At 45.7% G+C, this 17,149-nt stretch overlaps 1 protein-coding gene across 1 annotated transcript; it reads right to left on the minus strand.

Moving 5' to 3' along the window:
* Nucleotides 1–7,806: 7,806 nt before the first annotated feature.
* Nucleotides 7,807–8,184, minus strand: LOC119297558 (oleosin Zm-II-like). Its single transcript, XM_037575300.1, has one exon. The coding sequence runs from the start codon at nucleotides 8,182–8,184 to the stop codon at nucleotides 7,807–7,809; it is 378 nt and encodes a 125-aa protein (XP_037431197.1).
* Between the last annotated feature and the right edge of the window lie 8,965 nt (nucleotides 8,185–17,149).

Here is a 17,149-nt window from a genome sequence, read left to right on the forward strand (position 1 = left end):
CCTGGGCCGGCCGGGTTGGCCCGATGGCCAGCTGGGCCGCGGTCCAGCAGGGAGGGGGGCTTCCCTCCTTTTGTTTTTTTTCTTTTTGGTTTTCTGTTTTTCTTTCCTTTTGTATTTTCTTTTATTATTTCTTTTCTGTTTAAATCATTTAATCCATTTAGCCATTTTATAAAAATATGCCTGTTGCACTATAATTACCCTTGTAATATTCGTCAACCACCGAACAATTTTATTTTAAATTTTGAAATTTTTTATTGTTTTCATCAATTTGAATTTTGAATTTGAACGGTTTCGAATTATTGCGAGGATAGCAACAGTAATCGGGATGACGTGCCATGATTAGCGTGGGATTACTGTAGCAAGATTATCCGGGCGTTACAAGTGTAATGGTGTGTCCGAACGTCATAACCGTACTTTATTAGATATAGTGCGATCTATGATGTCTCTTACCGATCTACCACTATCGTTTTGGGGTTATGCATTAGAGACAGCTGCATTCACGTTAAATAGGGCACCATCTAAATCCGTTGAGACGACACCGTGTGAACTATGGTTTGGCAAGAAACCTAAGCCGTCGTTTCTTAAAAGTTTGAGGTTGCAATACTTATGTGAAAAAGTTTCAACCTGATAAGCTCAAACCCAAATCGGAGAAGTGCGTCTTCATAGGATACCCAAAGGAAACTGTTGGGTACACCTTCTATCACAGATCCGAAGGCAAGACATTCGTTGCTAAGAATGGATCCTTTCCAGAGAAGGAGTTTCTCTCAAAAGAAGTGAGTGGGAGGAAAGTAGAAAACTTGATAAGGTAATTGTACCTTCTCCCTTATTGGAAAGTAGTTCATCACAAAAATATGTTCTTGTGACTACTACACCAATTAGTGAGGAAGCTAATGATGATGATCATGTAACTTCAGATCAAGTTACTACCGAATCTCGTAGGTAAACCAGAGTGAGATCCGCACCAGAGTGGTACGGTAATCCTGTTCTGGAAGTTATGTTACTAGACCATGACGAACTTGCGAACTATGAGGAAGTGATGATGAGCCCAGATTCCGCGAAATGGTTTGAGGCCATGAAATCTGAGATATGATCCATGTATGAGAACAAAGTTTGGACTTTGGTTGACTTGCCCGATGATCAGCAAGCAATTGAGAATAAATGGATCTTCAAGAGGAAGACGGACGCTGATAGTAGTGTTACTATCTACAAAGCTAGAATTGTCGCAAAAGGTTTTCGACAAGTTCAAGGTGTTGACTACGATGACAGTTTCTCACTTGTATCTATGCTAGAGTCTGTCCGAATCATGTTAGTAATTGCCGCATTTTATGAAATCTGGCAAATGGATAAAGAAAACTGCATTCCTTAATGGATTTATTAAAGAAGAGTTGTATATGATGCAACTAGAAGGTTTTGTCAATCTGAAAGGTGCTAACAAAATGTGCAAGCTCCAGCGATCCATCTGTGGACTGGTGCAAGCATCTCGGAGTTGGAATATACGCTTTGATGAGTTGATCAAAGCATATAGTTTTATATAGACTTGCGGTGAAGCCTGTATTTACAAGAAAGTGAGTGGGAGCACTACAGTATTTCTGATAAGTATATGTGAATGACATATTGTTGATCGGAAATAATGTAGAATTATTCTGTAAAGCATAAAGGAGTGTTTGAAAAGAGTTTTTCAAGGAAAGACTTCGGTGAAGCTGCTTACATATTGAGCTTCAAGATCTATAGAGATAGATCAAGATGCTTGATAAGTTTTTTCAATGAGTACATACCTTGACAAGATTTTGAAGTAGTTCAAAATGGAGCAGTCAAAGAAAGAGTTCTTGCCTGTATTACAACGTGTGACGTTGAGTAAGACTCAAAGCCCGACCACGGCAGGAGATAGAAAGAGAATGAAAGTCATTCCCTATGCCTTGGCCATAGGTTCTATAAAGTATGTCATGCTGTGTACCAGATCTGTTGTATACCCTGCACTGATGTGGCAAAGGAGTACAATAGTGATCTAGGAGTAGATCACTGGACAGCGGTCAGAATTATCCTTAGTGAAATAAGGATATGTTTCTCGATTATGGACGTGACAAAAAGGTTCGTCGTAAAGGGTTACGTCGATGCAAGTTTTTGACACTGATCCAGATGATTCTAAGTCTCAATCTGGATACATATTGAAAGTGGGAGCAATTAGCTAGAGTAGCTCCGTGCAGAGCATTGTAGACATAGAATTTTGCAAAATACATACGGATCTGAATATGGCAGGCCCGTTGACTAAATTTCTCTCACAAGCAAAACATGATCACTCTTTGGGTGTTAATCACATAGCAATGTGAACTAGATTATTGAATCTAGTAAACCCTTTGGGTGTTAGTCACATGAAGATGTGAACCAATCACATAAAGATGTGAACTATTGGTGTTAATCACATAGCGATGTGAACTAGATTATTGACTCTAGTGCAAGTGGGAGACTGAAGGAAATATGCCCTAGAGGCAATAATAAAGTTATTATTTATTTCCTTATATCATGATAAAAGTTTATTATTCATGCTAGAATTGTATTAACCGGAAACATAATACATGTGTGAATACATAGACAAACAGAGTGTCACTAGTATGCCTCTACTTGACTAGCTCGTTAATCAAAGATGGTTATGTTTCCTAACCATGGACAAAGAGTTGTCATTTGACTAACGGGATCACATCATTAGTTGAATGATCTGATTGACATGACCCATTCCATTAGCTTAGCACCCGATCGTTTAGTATATTGCTATTGCTTTCATCATGACTTATACATGTTCCTATGACTATGAGATTATGCAACTCCCGTTTGCCGGAGGAACACTTTGTGTGCTACCAAACGTCACAACGTAACTGGGTGATTATAAAGGTGCTCTACAGGTGTCTCCAAAGGTACATGTTGGGTTGACGTATTTCGAGAATAGGATTTGTCACTCCGATCGTCGGAGAGGTATCTCTGGGCCCTCTCGGTAATGCACATCACTTAAGCCTTGCAAGCATTGCAACTAATGAGTTAGTTGCGGGATGATGTATTACGGAACGAGTAAAGAGACTTGCCGGTAACGAGATTGAACTAGGTATTGGATACCGACGATCGAATCTCGGGCAAGTAACATACCGATGACAAAGGGAACAACGTATGTTGTTATGCGGTCTGACTGATAAAGATCTTCGTACAATATGTAGGAGCCAATATGGGCATCCAGGTCCCGCTATTGGTTATTGACCGGAGACGTGTCTCGGTCATGTCTACATTGTTCTCGAACCCGTAGGGTCCGCACGCTTAAGGTTTCGATGACAGTTTTATTATGAGTTTATGAGTTTTGATGTACCAAAGGAGTTAGGAGTCCCGGATGTGATCACGGACATGACTAGGAGTCTCGAAATGGCCGAGACATAAAGATTGATATATTGGAAGCCTATGTTTGGATATCGGAAGTGTTCCGGGTGAAATCGGGATTTTACCGGAGTACCGGGAGGTTACCGGAACCCCCCGGGAGCTATATGGGCCTTAGTGAGCCTTAGTGGAAAAGAGAAGAGGTGGCCTGAGATGGGCCGCGCGCCCCTCCCCTCCCTTGGTCCGAATAGGACAAGGAGAGGGGGCCGGCCCCCCTTTCTCCTTTCCCCCCTCCGCGAATCCTATTCCAACTAGGATTGGGGGGGGGGGGGGAATCCTACTCCCGGAGGGAGTAGGACTCCTCCTGGCGCGCCTCTCCTAGGCCGGCTACACCCCCCCTTGAGCCTTTATATACAGAGGCAGGGGCACCCCAGAGGAACACAAGTTGATCCACGTGATCATATTCTTAGCCGTGTGCGGCGCCCCCTGCCACCATAGTCCTCGATAATATTGTAGCGATGCTTAGGCGAAGCCCTGCGACAGTAGTACATCAAGATCGTCACCACGCCGTCATGCTGACGGAACTCTTCCCCGACACTTTGCTGGATTGGAGTCCGGGGATCGTCATCGAGCTGAACGTGTGCTAGAACTCGGAGGTGCCGTAGTTTCGGTGCTTGATCGGTCGGGCCGTGGAGACGTACGACTACATCAACCAAACACTTCCGTTGTCGATCTACAAGGGTACGTAGATCACACTCTCCCCTCTCGTTGCTATGCATCACCATGATCTTGCGTGTGCGTAGGAATTTTTTTGAAATTACTACGTTCCCCAACAGGAATAAGATATTGGATCCTGATAAGGGGTGCCACTCACAAAAGGGAGTCATACTTACCAAAAGAAAACTTAGCTAAATCGCTGGCTGCGCCACCATTGGTGGACCAGAAGCATGTGAATTGTTTTTACTCAAGAACTCATCTTAATATGTATCATTTTGTGCCTGGAAAAACACAAAGTACAAGCCCAAAAAGAAGAAGAAGAAGAAGAAAAATTAACCTTGCGAGAAACAAACACAAAATATCGAGCAAGTCACGGAGAAATGCCTTAGAGTCATAATCCCGAGAGAGTGATTCCTTTATGGTTAGTGTTCGTTTATACTTAAACCTCTTCTCCTTATTCAATGAAATATGCCACATATTTTGCCATTTGTTTCAGAAAAAGTCATGAAAAAATGTGGTTGCACCGCAACAGCGGTTGTTGGCACGGTTGTGAGGTCTAAAGGATGAGTGTTCTTTGTGCCAACCGTCGTGACCGTGATTTCTTCCCATCGGCTAGCTTCAGGTTACCTACAATATCCTGGTACACCGAGCACACATCAATTCAGTCCAACATAAATTCTCCCGGTTATAGCACCCCCAACCACATGTTGAAAATGTGCCCTAGAGGCAATCATGTATCATAATATTTCCTATATGTTTATAAATCTATCAATAAGTCAATGAACAATATCGCTGATGCATGTCAGCAAGCATGTGACTTATCTGTGAGATGCTAGTCACTAGCAATTGATGCTAAACAGATAGTATGGGCTTGATCCAATCTGAATCCACGAAAAACAACTCATTTCAACCCATAAGTCTCAATTTCTCCAGAGCAACTAAATATTAAATAAAACACATTAATTGATCCCCACAATATGCACATTATACCATTCGAGACTAGTCAGCCTTCTTAAGCAACCAAGTCCAGTCGTGTGACTGAAGGCATATTTCGTCGAGATGAAGTTATCTAATAGGCTCGCCACTCCCTTCAAGTAAAAATGAGCATGAAAAGTTGTACATTTTCGCATGAGATGAATAAAGTTGCAGGCCGAGTTCTTCAATCCATGAGCAATACGAAGCCAACGACTGAAATCATCACAAGATGTGCCAAAAAGGGAAATTTCACATATTTCAAGCTTGAGTGCCTTCACATCGATACTTGAATATATTTTTTAAATGTGGTTGATTCTCCTGTGAGTTCCATCGCTAATTTAAATGAGACCCCATCCATTAGGCCTTTCAAACACAATGTTGCCCTACCTAATTAAGCTGATATAGGGAAAATGTATCCAAAAACGTCGAAATGAATAAGACACACAGACAATACGTGCAACATCTCATAGAGGGAGTAGAATGTATATGCTACCATATGGCATGCATGCACAAACATTAGAGTGAAATTCTGCATAGGAATTGTAAAAACATTAGAGAGAAAAAAGTACTCAATAAGATAGTTCCCTTCATATAATTAACAATAAGATAGTTATATCTAAACATTCAAATGTTCACACGACCGTGTAAAAGAATACAACATGTTTAGCAGCATGGCACGAACGCATGGAGCAAGAATATAACAGTGGTCCACGATTATATTTAAAAAACAATTGAAGGGAAGGGTCGTGAGGTGGTACTGAGGTTGTGAGGTAGTAACAACAAATCCCAATGGCTAAGGTATCGCCGACCCATAAACCTCCCGCAATGGTCCGAACTATGCTGTCTGGAGTGTGAAAGCCATTCAATATGGATCTGTATGGGTCTGCGACACGGTCAGTACACGATTTCTCTCGCAAACCGGAGACAAAAGTGGGGGAGCTTTACGGGAGTCCGGACCGATCCCAAGCCCATTTCTGACCGTTCTGGCCCACCAAAAACCCCTCCCCCTCTCACGTGTTTTCTGTCAGCGCCGCTTCAGAGCGTCAGCGCCCGCATTCATGCCCGGCCAAAGCGGACGCGACCGCTCACTGGCGCCGGCATTAAAGCGACGCGTTGGCTGAGAGAGCGCCGCCCGTGCCGCTTCGCAGTGCAGGCGACTGCAGCGCGTTCAAGCGATATGACGGCCGCTCGTCCGTCCGTTTGCCACCCGCATCGATGGCACACGGTTGCCGAGGCGTTTCCTCCGGTGCCACCCGTCCGTCACTCTGCCGCCCACCGGTGCTATATAAACCGCTTCCCCGATGCCCTGGCCATAGTCACAATCACCCCTCTCCACACCATTCCCCTCCATCGATCCCTCCGCGGCCAAAGATCTCTAGGACGGGCTTACGTCAAAGCAGAAGAAGGCCATGGCCGCCATTGCTGCCGACTGGCAGGCCGGCAGGCAATCGAAGGACGTGCGAATTGAAGACGCCTTCGACAACAAGCCAGCGCCACCCTCCTCTTCCTCCACGGCACCCTCCTCCTCCACTCCACCCTCGTCGGTGCATTGCACCATGACCATCGGCGAGGCTTGTGTCCATTATATGGACATGGTGTGGGGGGAGCAGTTCCGGGAGGCACAGGCTGACGCCAACCACAACCACAACCTCCTCCAAGAGCATTCATAGGCGAAGGAGCAGGTCACCGCCCGCCAGGGCGGTCGCACCAGATGCAGACCTGGCGAAGCAGGAGGCACTGCTCGAGTCCTACCACTCCGCCCGCGGGATCCTCCTTGCCCGCTGGAGGTACCAGCAGCGAGTGGCGGAGGTGTCCGCCGCCGGCAAGGAGTGCGACAATGACGCGAGCGAGGCGTTGTTCGGCGACACCGACAAGGAGGACATCGACGAGACCGCGCCTTGGCGCCACGACCACGAAGAAGCCGGCATGTCCGCGGGTGCCGCCGACAGCGAGGAAGATTAGTGCACGGAAGGTCGCCGCCGCTCGTGTCCCAGGAAGGCCACCGCTCCTCCCCTCCTGTCGACGCCAAGCTTGGTGGGCTGAGCATCTTCGATTGATTAGTCGCTTGGCGGCAATGTCGAGGCGAACAACTTCACTTCCCCGGGCTCCAGAGGCGGAGCTGGAGAGCGCCGAGGCGGAACTGGAGACGGTGAAGCTTCAATTCTCGGGGCTGATGGCCGGAGACGGGGACCGGACGCCGGTGATCATTTAGATTAGGTATTAATTATACTCTAGAGCCCGCCTAGGACCGCTTCGATGTATTTGTAATGAAATCCGTCATGTTTACATGAAATCCAATATGTTTATATGAAATTCGGCCATGTTTAATATGAATTCCGGACTTGTCTGAACGAATTTCGTCCGGTTGGTTTGAGTTGTTGTGAAAATGTATGAGGCTACGGTTGGATGGCGTCTTCCTGCATCCGTGTCCGCGGACAGGTCCCCTTGTCCGTGGACGAATGCGGGAGGTTTTTTGCGGGTTACCGTTGAAGATGCCCTAATAGCATCTCTAGCAGACCCCTTAAGCTGCGGAACTGAAAACGTGTTTTTCAGTTCACAAAAAACACATTTTAAGGGTCGATTTGAGCTGTGGCGAAACATACCCCTTAAACTTAAACTGTAAAACCGAATATTCACTTATATTTTTCCCCACGCCTTCTTCTTCCTCTCGCCTAGATGCTTTGAACATGCATACGTATATCTGATTGCGATAAATTGAACACATGCGCACGACGCGTACGCACGTTCACCCGTGCAGCACTAGGTGATGGCGACGTTCCGCGCTTTGGTGGTGCCTAGAGCATCCCTGACGTCGTCCCCAACTCTATGTGCGAAGAAGGCCGGGGCGCCGAGCCCCGCGACGGCTAGCGCGGCCGGCATGAGCACCGGACTGAAGGGAAGAACGAGAGGCGCCGCGAGCGCAATGCCGGCGAGCGTGGCCAACAGGAAGAGGCCGGAGAGGCCCAACAACACGGTGCCAAGTGGGATGAGGAGCGCTGTCGCGGCTAGCGCGGGGGCGTGTGGGTCGCTGCGGAGCGCAGACCCTAGGCTCAGCCCCTCCACGCGCCATAGCAGCTGGTACTGCTGCTGCTTCCTGCCGTGTTGCTGGTGCGCACGCGCTAATGCTGTCGTGGCCATGGTGAGCCGAGGCAGGGACGCGCGAGGCGGCGGCCAGGATGGGCAGGGCGGCGGCGGCGGGCCGGACGGGTGGGGCGGCTTCCCATATAAGCAGGGCGACGACCGATGATGGATGGGCGACCGTCTGAACGGGTGGGGCGGCTTCTCGGATGACCAGGGCGACAGACGGGGACGGACGGGGCGGCAGCCAGGAGCGAGCCATGAAGGTTTCGATGGCAGTTGGACTCCCCTCAATGATCTTTCTTATATACAAGGTACCCTTAGGTTGACTCTGAAATCCTTATTTTGACAGATTCGGTAGAGATATTTTTCGTGTCCCTTAAAAAAAAATTACAGGTCGGAGTCATTTACGCGTTCTATTTGGGTCGCCTTTCCTTGCCTAAAAATGTAAACCGATAATTATTTTATAGTTTCATGTGTTTTAAGGGATCTGCTAGACATGCTCTAAGGCTAAGGCTAGGACCGGGGGATACATGAGCATGCTGATCTCATCTACAAATTCACCCATGAGTTGACGAGGACACACAATTGTTCCATGTTCTTACGAAAATCAAACGGTGTACTCCCTGTGGCTCAATGGTCAATGCCCAAGACTCAAAGCGGCCTCAAAAAAAGATAAAATGGAATGTTAAACTAGCACTTCGCCGCAATGCTTGGTTTGACAACATTGACTTAAGTAGGGGTATGTCGGACGGAAAGTGTATCGACGAACCCACTTTGGAAAACTTATTTTTAAATATCCAAAAATTCTGAAAAATATTTGACGCATAAAACTTCACATTCTATGTGTGTGTAAGAAGTTTCGCGGAAATATAACTTTTTCTTTGACATGTGTAAAAAAGACAAACAAACGTGTCGTGGAACGCTATTTAGGAGTACAGAAATTATCTTTTTCGTGGAGGCAAAACAAAAAGAGTTTTTTCGCAAAACTCTGTGCCACACACACATGTTGCGAAGATGTACGCGTAAAATTTTATTTCAATTTTTTTTGACATTTTAAAATGCGTTTGGAATGCATTTTAAAAAAACGGGTTCATATGTCCATGGGTTCAGGACGTCTATACTCTATGTCAGACAAGCACATTACTGAATTCTATATTCTATGAGCAGGGCTGGTCCTATGATTTTAGGGGCCCGGTGCGAGATTAGAGCTCGGGGCCCCTTAGAGATTGCCCTCAGGGTCGATTTCTTAGCCGTCTTTCCTGCTTTCTTGTTCAATCCCAAGATTCAATTTTGCACCAGACACCCGATGAAATTGTCTTACTCGCTAGGAGGCGAAAGTGAAAGTACTATCGAATCCGATGCATTTAGAGAAAAATAGATTAACCATAATCATGGACTAATTTCTTTTCCTGGATTACTGCTTTGCATCTGTGTGTTCCATAGAATATTGCAAAGAACATACACAATCCAATCAATTTAATGGAAAAACATCTATATATGCATTGCAACTAGCACGGAACGTGGTGACACCTAGACAGATGACATGTAATTATTATTATTTCTATATATGTTTTCCCTAAAGCATCACATCAAGGTCTCTATATCAGACATGCTTTTAGAGGGTGCTTGGATCCAAAAGACTTATTTTAGTCTGACTAAAAATAGTCTCTTTAAGAGGCTAAAGTTCCAAGCACCCCTGACTAAAGAGGGGCTAAAACTAGTTTTGAGACTAAATTTTTTTAGTCAGGGGCACCCCTACTAAAATGTGGATTCGTCCTCTCTCTTCTTATTTAATTCCTCTCTTTTAATACACACGAGTTCTAGATTGGAGTGTTGAGAGGATAATAAATGCTCATTAACTTGATTTTAGTCTCTTTAGTATTTGAATCCAAGCATGGGTGAGGTTAGCAAGTTTTAATCTCACTACTTTTAGTCATGGGACTAAAACATATCCAAACACCCTTTTAATGTTTGAAAATTAGCGCAATGCTTTCTATTAACTAGATAATACCTACGGCAACCACGGCCAATCAATCAACTATCTATTGATTATCATTTACTATAACTTTTTATTAATTATGATGACAAAAGTAAAATCGTCAGGGCACAATACCTTGTCTAGAATCAGCTTCTCGTCTCGTTGATGGGGAGTCGCCGGCTCAAGTAGTAGCGACGGCATGGCGCATGCTCGGTGGCCATCGCTTGCCCGCCGTTGTTCAACTGGTTCCGGCGATCGCGAGGCGAAGAGGTGAAAATCCATCCGGCGGCAGCCGCCGATACCGTGCGTGCGTGAAGTCGTAACCAGTGCGCCTCTCCAAGATGGCTGACTCGATCCATGATCAGCGGTTGTGCGTAATTAGTTTTTTTAGACAAAGTGCGTAATTAGTACGTAGCCAGCCACGTACTAGTAACTTGGGCCAACTAAGCACGTTCTTTCCAGTCCATGCAAACCCAGCAGCCGGCCTACATGGATGGGCCCCCCCTTCGCTCCGGGTGCCTGGACCGGGCCTGTCTATGAGAGCTGCTCCTTCTCGAGCTTCACGTCTTTTTTTTTTTGGAAGCTCACAAGAAAATCTTGCACAGTTCATTGGGATGATGGACAAGTCTTCTCAAATCCACCATTTGAAAGCAACACGCGCCTTCTAGTTTTACATGCTCGTAAATCAAAACCAGGTTCGGACTACGATCCCTTGGCTAAGAGCGATTGGCGAGATTGTAATATTTGACAACTATGCTATGACGCCCGTGATGGCATCTCACCTCTTCTTCCAATGCTGCTACACCGCTAGAATTTGAAAATTGATCAAGGACTGGCTTGGACAATGCGTAATAAAATGGTAATCGAGCGGATCATTCATTGACGGGCCTATGACTCCTTCAAATTTTTTGCGTTCTTACAACAGTCACACCCTTTAGTTAGGCAGCGGGACCTTGGACGGTTAGGGCAGATGTTGGACTGACGACATGGCTCGTCGCCTCGCTTCTCCGGCTACCCCATGATGTTGTGGCCACTTAGTGGTTTTTTCGCTTTTCTTTTATGTTTTATTTGGACATGATTGTTGCCCAATAGACATTTTATGCCGGTACCTTGCTAGGCGTTGTATGGATTGGTTGCTTTCTTTATTTATAAAGCGGAATGAAAAGCCTAGTTCGAGACTGGCTCAGACGACAAGACTTGAAACCCGCTTGTTGGCAACATTTCACCTTAATTAATGTGTGTTGGTATGAGGTTAACAATTGTGTCATAACCTAAATCAGGCCACGACTTATCTTGTTTTGTTTCATCTCTTGAGAAAATTGGAATGAGCACAATTCGCATGTGCATCAGAGCACATCTACCATGCCGACAATCCTCTTCTCCAACAGAAGAGAGACCACCCCTTGGGTCACCGAGGCATCTCACCTTGGGGTTATAATTCTGCGAGTGTATGCGTGTGTTTGGGTTACAACCTTGCATGTACATAACTTTGATCCCCCCACCCCCTTTAATCAATGCAATATGGCGTCACTTTTGCCTTTGTTGTAAAAACGGTTAACTTTCAAATAACTAGAAATATTGGGATAGAAAAGTCCAACATATCCCCACAACTCCTGCAACTCCTAAAACAAGTTAGAGCATCCTCATAACCACCTCTATGTACCGTTTCAAGAAAAAAGCGGGCAACTTTACGTCTTCTTAGTTTTATTTTTCATGAAATAGTGTCTTCTTCCCAAACCATCATCTTCGTCGCTGTCAACGACCTCCCCCTCCCGGCCGGTCACATCCTTGTCCTTTCTCGGCCAAGTTTTGCCACTTATCTATGTTCCCCAAGCCTCCTTCCATGGTTGCCACAAGTATATGGAGCCCATGGCCGCTGCCTCCCACTCCTACCACACCCTAGTCCCATGCCGCATACCATGCCCACACCTTCAAAGTCGTTGCCTCAGCCTCTCAAGCCGAGCCACGATGAGTTCCCATAACTCAACTTCGAGCATCGGTGAGGCCCAATGACACCTCTCCATGCATCCCCTCTGGCCACCGTGATGTATATTGTCCACAACTCCTTCGGCCAACACTGCATGCAACGTGTTGAACGAAAGGGATAAACGCATTTTTTTCGTTGTGTTTATGCAATAACATGGAAATATAGTTGTGATGAGGTTTTTATGCAAAAGAAGAATTAGCAAAGAAAAAAATTAGGACTAAGAACAACCTTTCATTTGATCATGAATGAGGATTGGATCGAGGTACATAGGTGGCCATAATCAATCCCAAATCTTCTATCTCTAAATAGCTAGCCCCCACTAACTATTTCTCTCAACATGCAAGCATGCCACATCATCGCACAACATGCATGAGAAAAGGCCCACCCCCACTATTATATGTCTCTCAACATGCAAGGATGCCACTTCATCATGACATGCATGAAAAAAAGACTTATCTCAACATGTAACATACATGAGGGTTTTCATTCTATTATGCTATATACATTTAATAAACATTTTACAACTATATAGTAATCAAGCATAATAAATACATGTATTTTTATTGTTAGCCTTTTATATTATTACTTCAAATATTCATGTTTCATACAACAAGTCACATTGAAACATGTCGCAAAATATTCCCGCAACAACGTGCGGGGTATCATCTAGTATCAATAAAAAATAGACACAGATAATCCTCAGGGGGAGTTGGTGATTTACATCGTTTTCTGCTCACCTTTTGCGAAGCTAAATCCTGCAGATCTTGGGTAGTGGGTCTCGAACTAGGTGTCTAGATACAAAAGTAACAAGGGCATGAGGTTTGCCCAGGTCCAGGCTCTCCGAGGAGATAAAATCCTACATCATGCTTGTGTTTATTGCTTTGGATTGAAGTACAAAGTACAGATGATCTGCCTTGAGCAATAATGTATTTTTTCATCCCAGTCGTCACCTTCTTGACACCCCGTATAGATATTTTTTTGCTTTATTTGAGCAATAATGTATGCATATTTTTTTCACTTTTGTGGCAATATATGGATATTCAACTAGTTTTCTTCCCTAAGAAAACTAGTTTTCTTTCTCGAAAAGTGCACACACCATGCATATGTGCGTGAAATAGGAGAAATTCTCATGATGAGGTAATTTTTTGGAGGAAACCGCGCATGCAAGGGGAGCAACTATTAATTGATTAATCGCATGATGAAGGAATTGGGGCATTCAGTCGATTCCTCCCTCCCTCGGAGTGGTCTACCCTCACCCCCTAGGACCCTACTCCTTCCATGTTGTCAACCCACCTAGGACCACCTTCGCCTGCTACGCATAGCATGGGTCGCAGCCGCGTAGCCGGGCCGCCCCGCCTTGCTCAACCCCCTTCAGTGTCGATGTGACCATCAAAACGAACACACAATTTTGTTCTATGATGAGAAGTGGAGTTGACCCAACAACCTGCTGAAGCAACACAAGGTTGACACACTCGGATGATTGGGCAGTGACAAATATTTTTTTCTCTCGAGAATACGTCAATGGCATACCATATCTTTAGAGAAGGGAGAAATATGTTTACAAGAGTCCTTCGATCGACGCGTACATCAATCGTTGGAGCACCCACTCCTACGAGTACAAATTACACTTGACCTCTCATATAAAACGATCTAAGCCACCTACACACACCTGCACTATGCCAGGCATAGATGTCATCTAGAATAGTCCGGGCAAGCTCTCAAGGTCCTTTGAATTGCTCCGGTCGGTTGAACACTTTCGCGTTCCTTTGCTTCCACAAAGCCTAAGCCGCATCGATGACCAAAGAGTCGAAACTGCGGTTGTCTTTTCCTTGGAAACCTCTTCAGGCATTGAGCCACCACTCCACGAATGTGTCCATGCTATTAGGAGTAAGGACATTGATTTGTAGCATGTCGAAGCACGTGTGCCAAACCTATCTTGCATAAACGCATTGCACGAGGATGTGCTCGACCATATCCTCTTCCTGCAAATAGATGTAGCACGACGATGAGCCCTCCTGCAGGCCGTGTCGCACCCGTCTATCTGACGTCCAAAGTCTATGTTGGACTGCGAGCCAAGCGGAGATCTTGCATTTCAGCGGCGCCCAACTTCGCCAAATACTGGTGGCAGTAGGAAACCTGCTCCCTCCATGGTTGAGCTGTGTGTATGTGGATTTCGTGGTTTACCCCCCTGATGGGTCATGTGGCCAGGCAAAACTGTCCTCGGACTGCTCATCCCTCTGCACCGTGGCAATCGCATGTCTCAAATGCACCATTTGTAGCAGCGCCCCAAGGGAGGTTTGTGGCTGAATATCGAGCACCCACCTATCTTCCGTCAATGCCTCAGCCACCATTCTAGAGTTCCTTGTCTTGGTGTCCACTCCGATCGCCAACATAGGAGCAATGTCACTTACTAAGAATTCGTGGATCCATCTATCTCTCCAGAAGAGGATCTCGCCACCTTTCCCCACTGTAATGTTCACCATGCTATCAAAAACCTGCTTTGCGTGTCACGTCGCCATCCACCATTAACTCGAGTCCATGCCAAGCCGAAGGAGAGACCTCGAGTGAACAAGTGGCCTGTTGTTTTGTCTAGCCAACAAGTACTAAATGTTGATGCATCTTTCCATGTTGAAGATCATACAAGCAGGTGTGGAGCAGTAGTGAGAGACAGCCGCGGAAAATTCATTGGGGGCGTCTACAAATAATCTCATGCAAATTCCGGATGTCGTCTCGGCAGAAGCTGCAGCTCTGCTTGAAGGCCTAAAGCTTCTCCAAAAAGCCTAGGATGCAACAATGTGATGTTGAGAATGGATAATATTGTGGTGGTTGATGCCCTACGGATGAACGAAGGTCATGCTATGGTGGCAGCCCCAGTTTTAGAAGATTGTAGAGTCTTGCTACGTGAGTTCGGGAAGGTAAGTATTGAGCATTGTAATCGAGAGTCAAATGTAGTTGCTCATGACACTAGTAGAAAACAGGGCTATGGTCCAGGCCGGCTCAGCCCATTAGTCCCGGTTCAGTCTAGAACCGGGACCAATGTGGGCATTGGTCCCGGTTCGTGAGCCCAGGGGGCCGGCCGGGCCACGTGGGCCATTGGTCCCGGTTCGTCTGGACCTTTTGGTCCCGATTGGTGGGACGAACTGGGACCAATGGGCCTCGCTCCTGGCCCACCACCATTGGTCCCGGTTGGTGGCTTGAACCGGGACCAAAGGCTTCCCTTTAGTCCCGGTTCTTGTCGTCAACCGGGACCAATGAGGTGCCTATATATACCCCCTCGCGCAAGAGCAGAGCACAGTGCTCTGTTTTTTCTGGCCGAGGGGGAGAGGGCTTTGTGGTGCTCTAGCTCACCTCCTATGCACATGAGGTGTTCGATGGAATGCCCAAGCCACACTATTTAAGCTTTCTCCTCTCGAAGCTCGACCTCCAAGCTCCATTTTCCTCGAGATTTGTCTAGATTTAGCGGTCCGTCATGCCCCGTCCCCGTCTTCACCGCCGTCGATCACCCGCGCCGATCTCATCACCGACACCACCGTGGTGAGCCTCTTGTTCTTATCTTCTTTCTGAAAGGAAAAATATTCTTACTTGTATGTTCAGATAGATACTTGTATCATTTTCTTACATTTTTTATTGCATCTTATATAGTGCGATGGTTTTGGTATCCGCCCCCGTCGGCCCTCGTCCTGTCTATGATTCGGATTTGGTATGTATATTATCTTTATAACTATTGGTTCATTTATTGTTTATGAAAATTATGCCGACCAACGTGACATAGATTTTATTTATCTAGGATGTATGTGAATCGGAAATGCCAACCGACCCTATTGTCTGAGAGGTTAAATTTAGTTGAAGAAGAAAACAATTTGTTGAAGGAAAAAATAAAAAAAATTGAGGAGGAGAAGATGATATTGGAGTTGCATGTTGCGGATGTCGTCGATGATCACAAGATCAAGATGGATGCAATGCGCTTGAAGATTAGAAAGATTAGAAAATATGTCATTCATACCGAGGCTTGGTATCATTATGCCGTTGGATCAATTGTTACCTTGGTTGCGATTATGATCGCATTTGTTTTTGCATTGAAATGTTTTACATAGTTTCAATATATGGTTTAATTAATTAGATGCTCTGGAGAGCTATATGTTATTAGATGAGAACTATGTATGCACTTTGGTTTTAATGTGATGATGAACTTCTATTAATTTGGACAATTAATTATATATAATGCACGCAGATGAACCGGCAATGGATGTACGGTGACAGACACACCCGCGAGTACATTAAGGGCGTGCATGAGTTTCTCGATGCGGCTGAGGCAAACAAGCAGAATGGTTTTATGTGTTGTCCATGCACTGAATGTGGGAATACGAGGTCTTACTCTAACCGGAAAATCCTTCACTCCCACCTGCTTTACAAGGGTTTCATGCCACACTATAATGTTTGGACGAGGCACGGAGAAATAGGGGTTATGATGGAAGACGATGAAGAAGAAGAGTACGATGACAACTATGTGCCCCCTGAATACGGTGATGCTGCAACGGGGGGAGCTGGTGAAGATCAAGAGGAACCAGACGATGTGCCCAATGATGCTGCCACGGGTGAAGCTGCTGAAGATCAAGAGGAACCAGACGATGTGCCCGATGATGATGATCTCATCCGGGTCATTATCGATGCAAGGACGCAATGCATTAGTCAAAAGGAGAAGCTGAAGTTCAATCGCATGTTAGAGGATCACAAAAAGGGTTATACCCCAATTGCGAAGATGGCAACACAAAGCTCGGTATCGTACTGGAATTGCTGCAGTGGAAGGCAGAGAATGCTGTGGCTGACAAAGGATTTGAGAAGCTACTGAAAATATTGAAGAAGAAGCTTCCAAAGGATAACGAATTGCCCGACAGTACATACGCAACAAAGAAGGTCGTATGCCCTCTAGGATTGGAGGTGGAGAAGATACATGCATGCCCTAATGACTGCATCCTCTACCGCGGTGCATACAAGGATCTGAACGCATGCCCGGTATGCGGTGCGTTGCGGTATAAGATCAGACGAGATGACCCTGG

This window comes from Triticum dicoccoides, chromosome 5A (assembly GCF_002162155.2).
Source record: "Triticum dicoccoides isolate Atlit2015 ecotype Zavitan chromosome 5A, WEW_v2.0, whole genome shotgun sequence".
NCBI classification, from domain to species: domain Eukaryota; kingdom Viridiplantae; phylum Streptophyta; class Magnoliopsida; order Poales; family Poaceae; genus Triticum; species Triticum dicoccoides.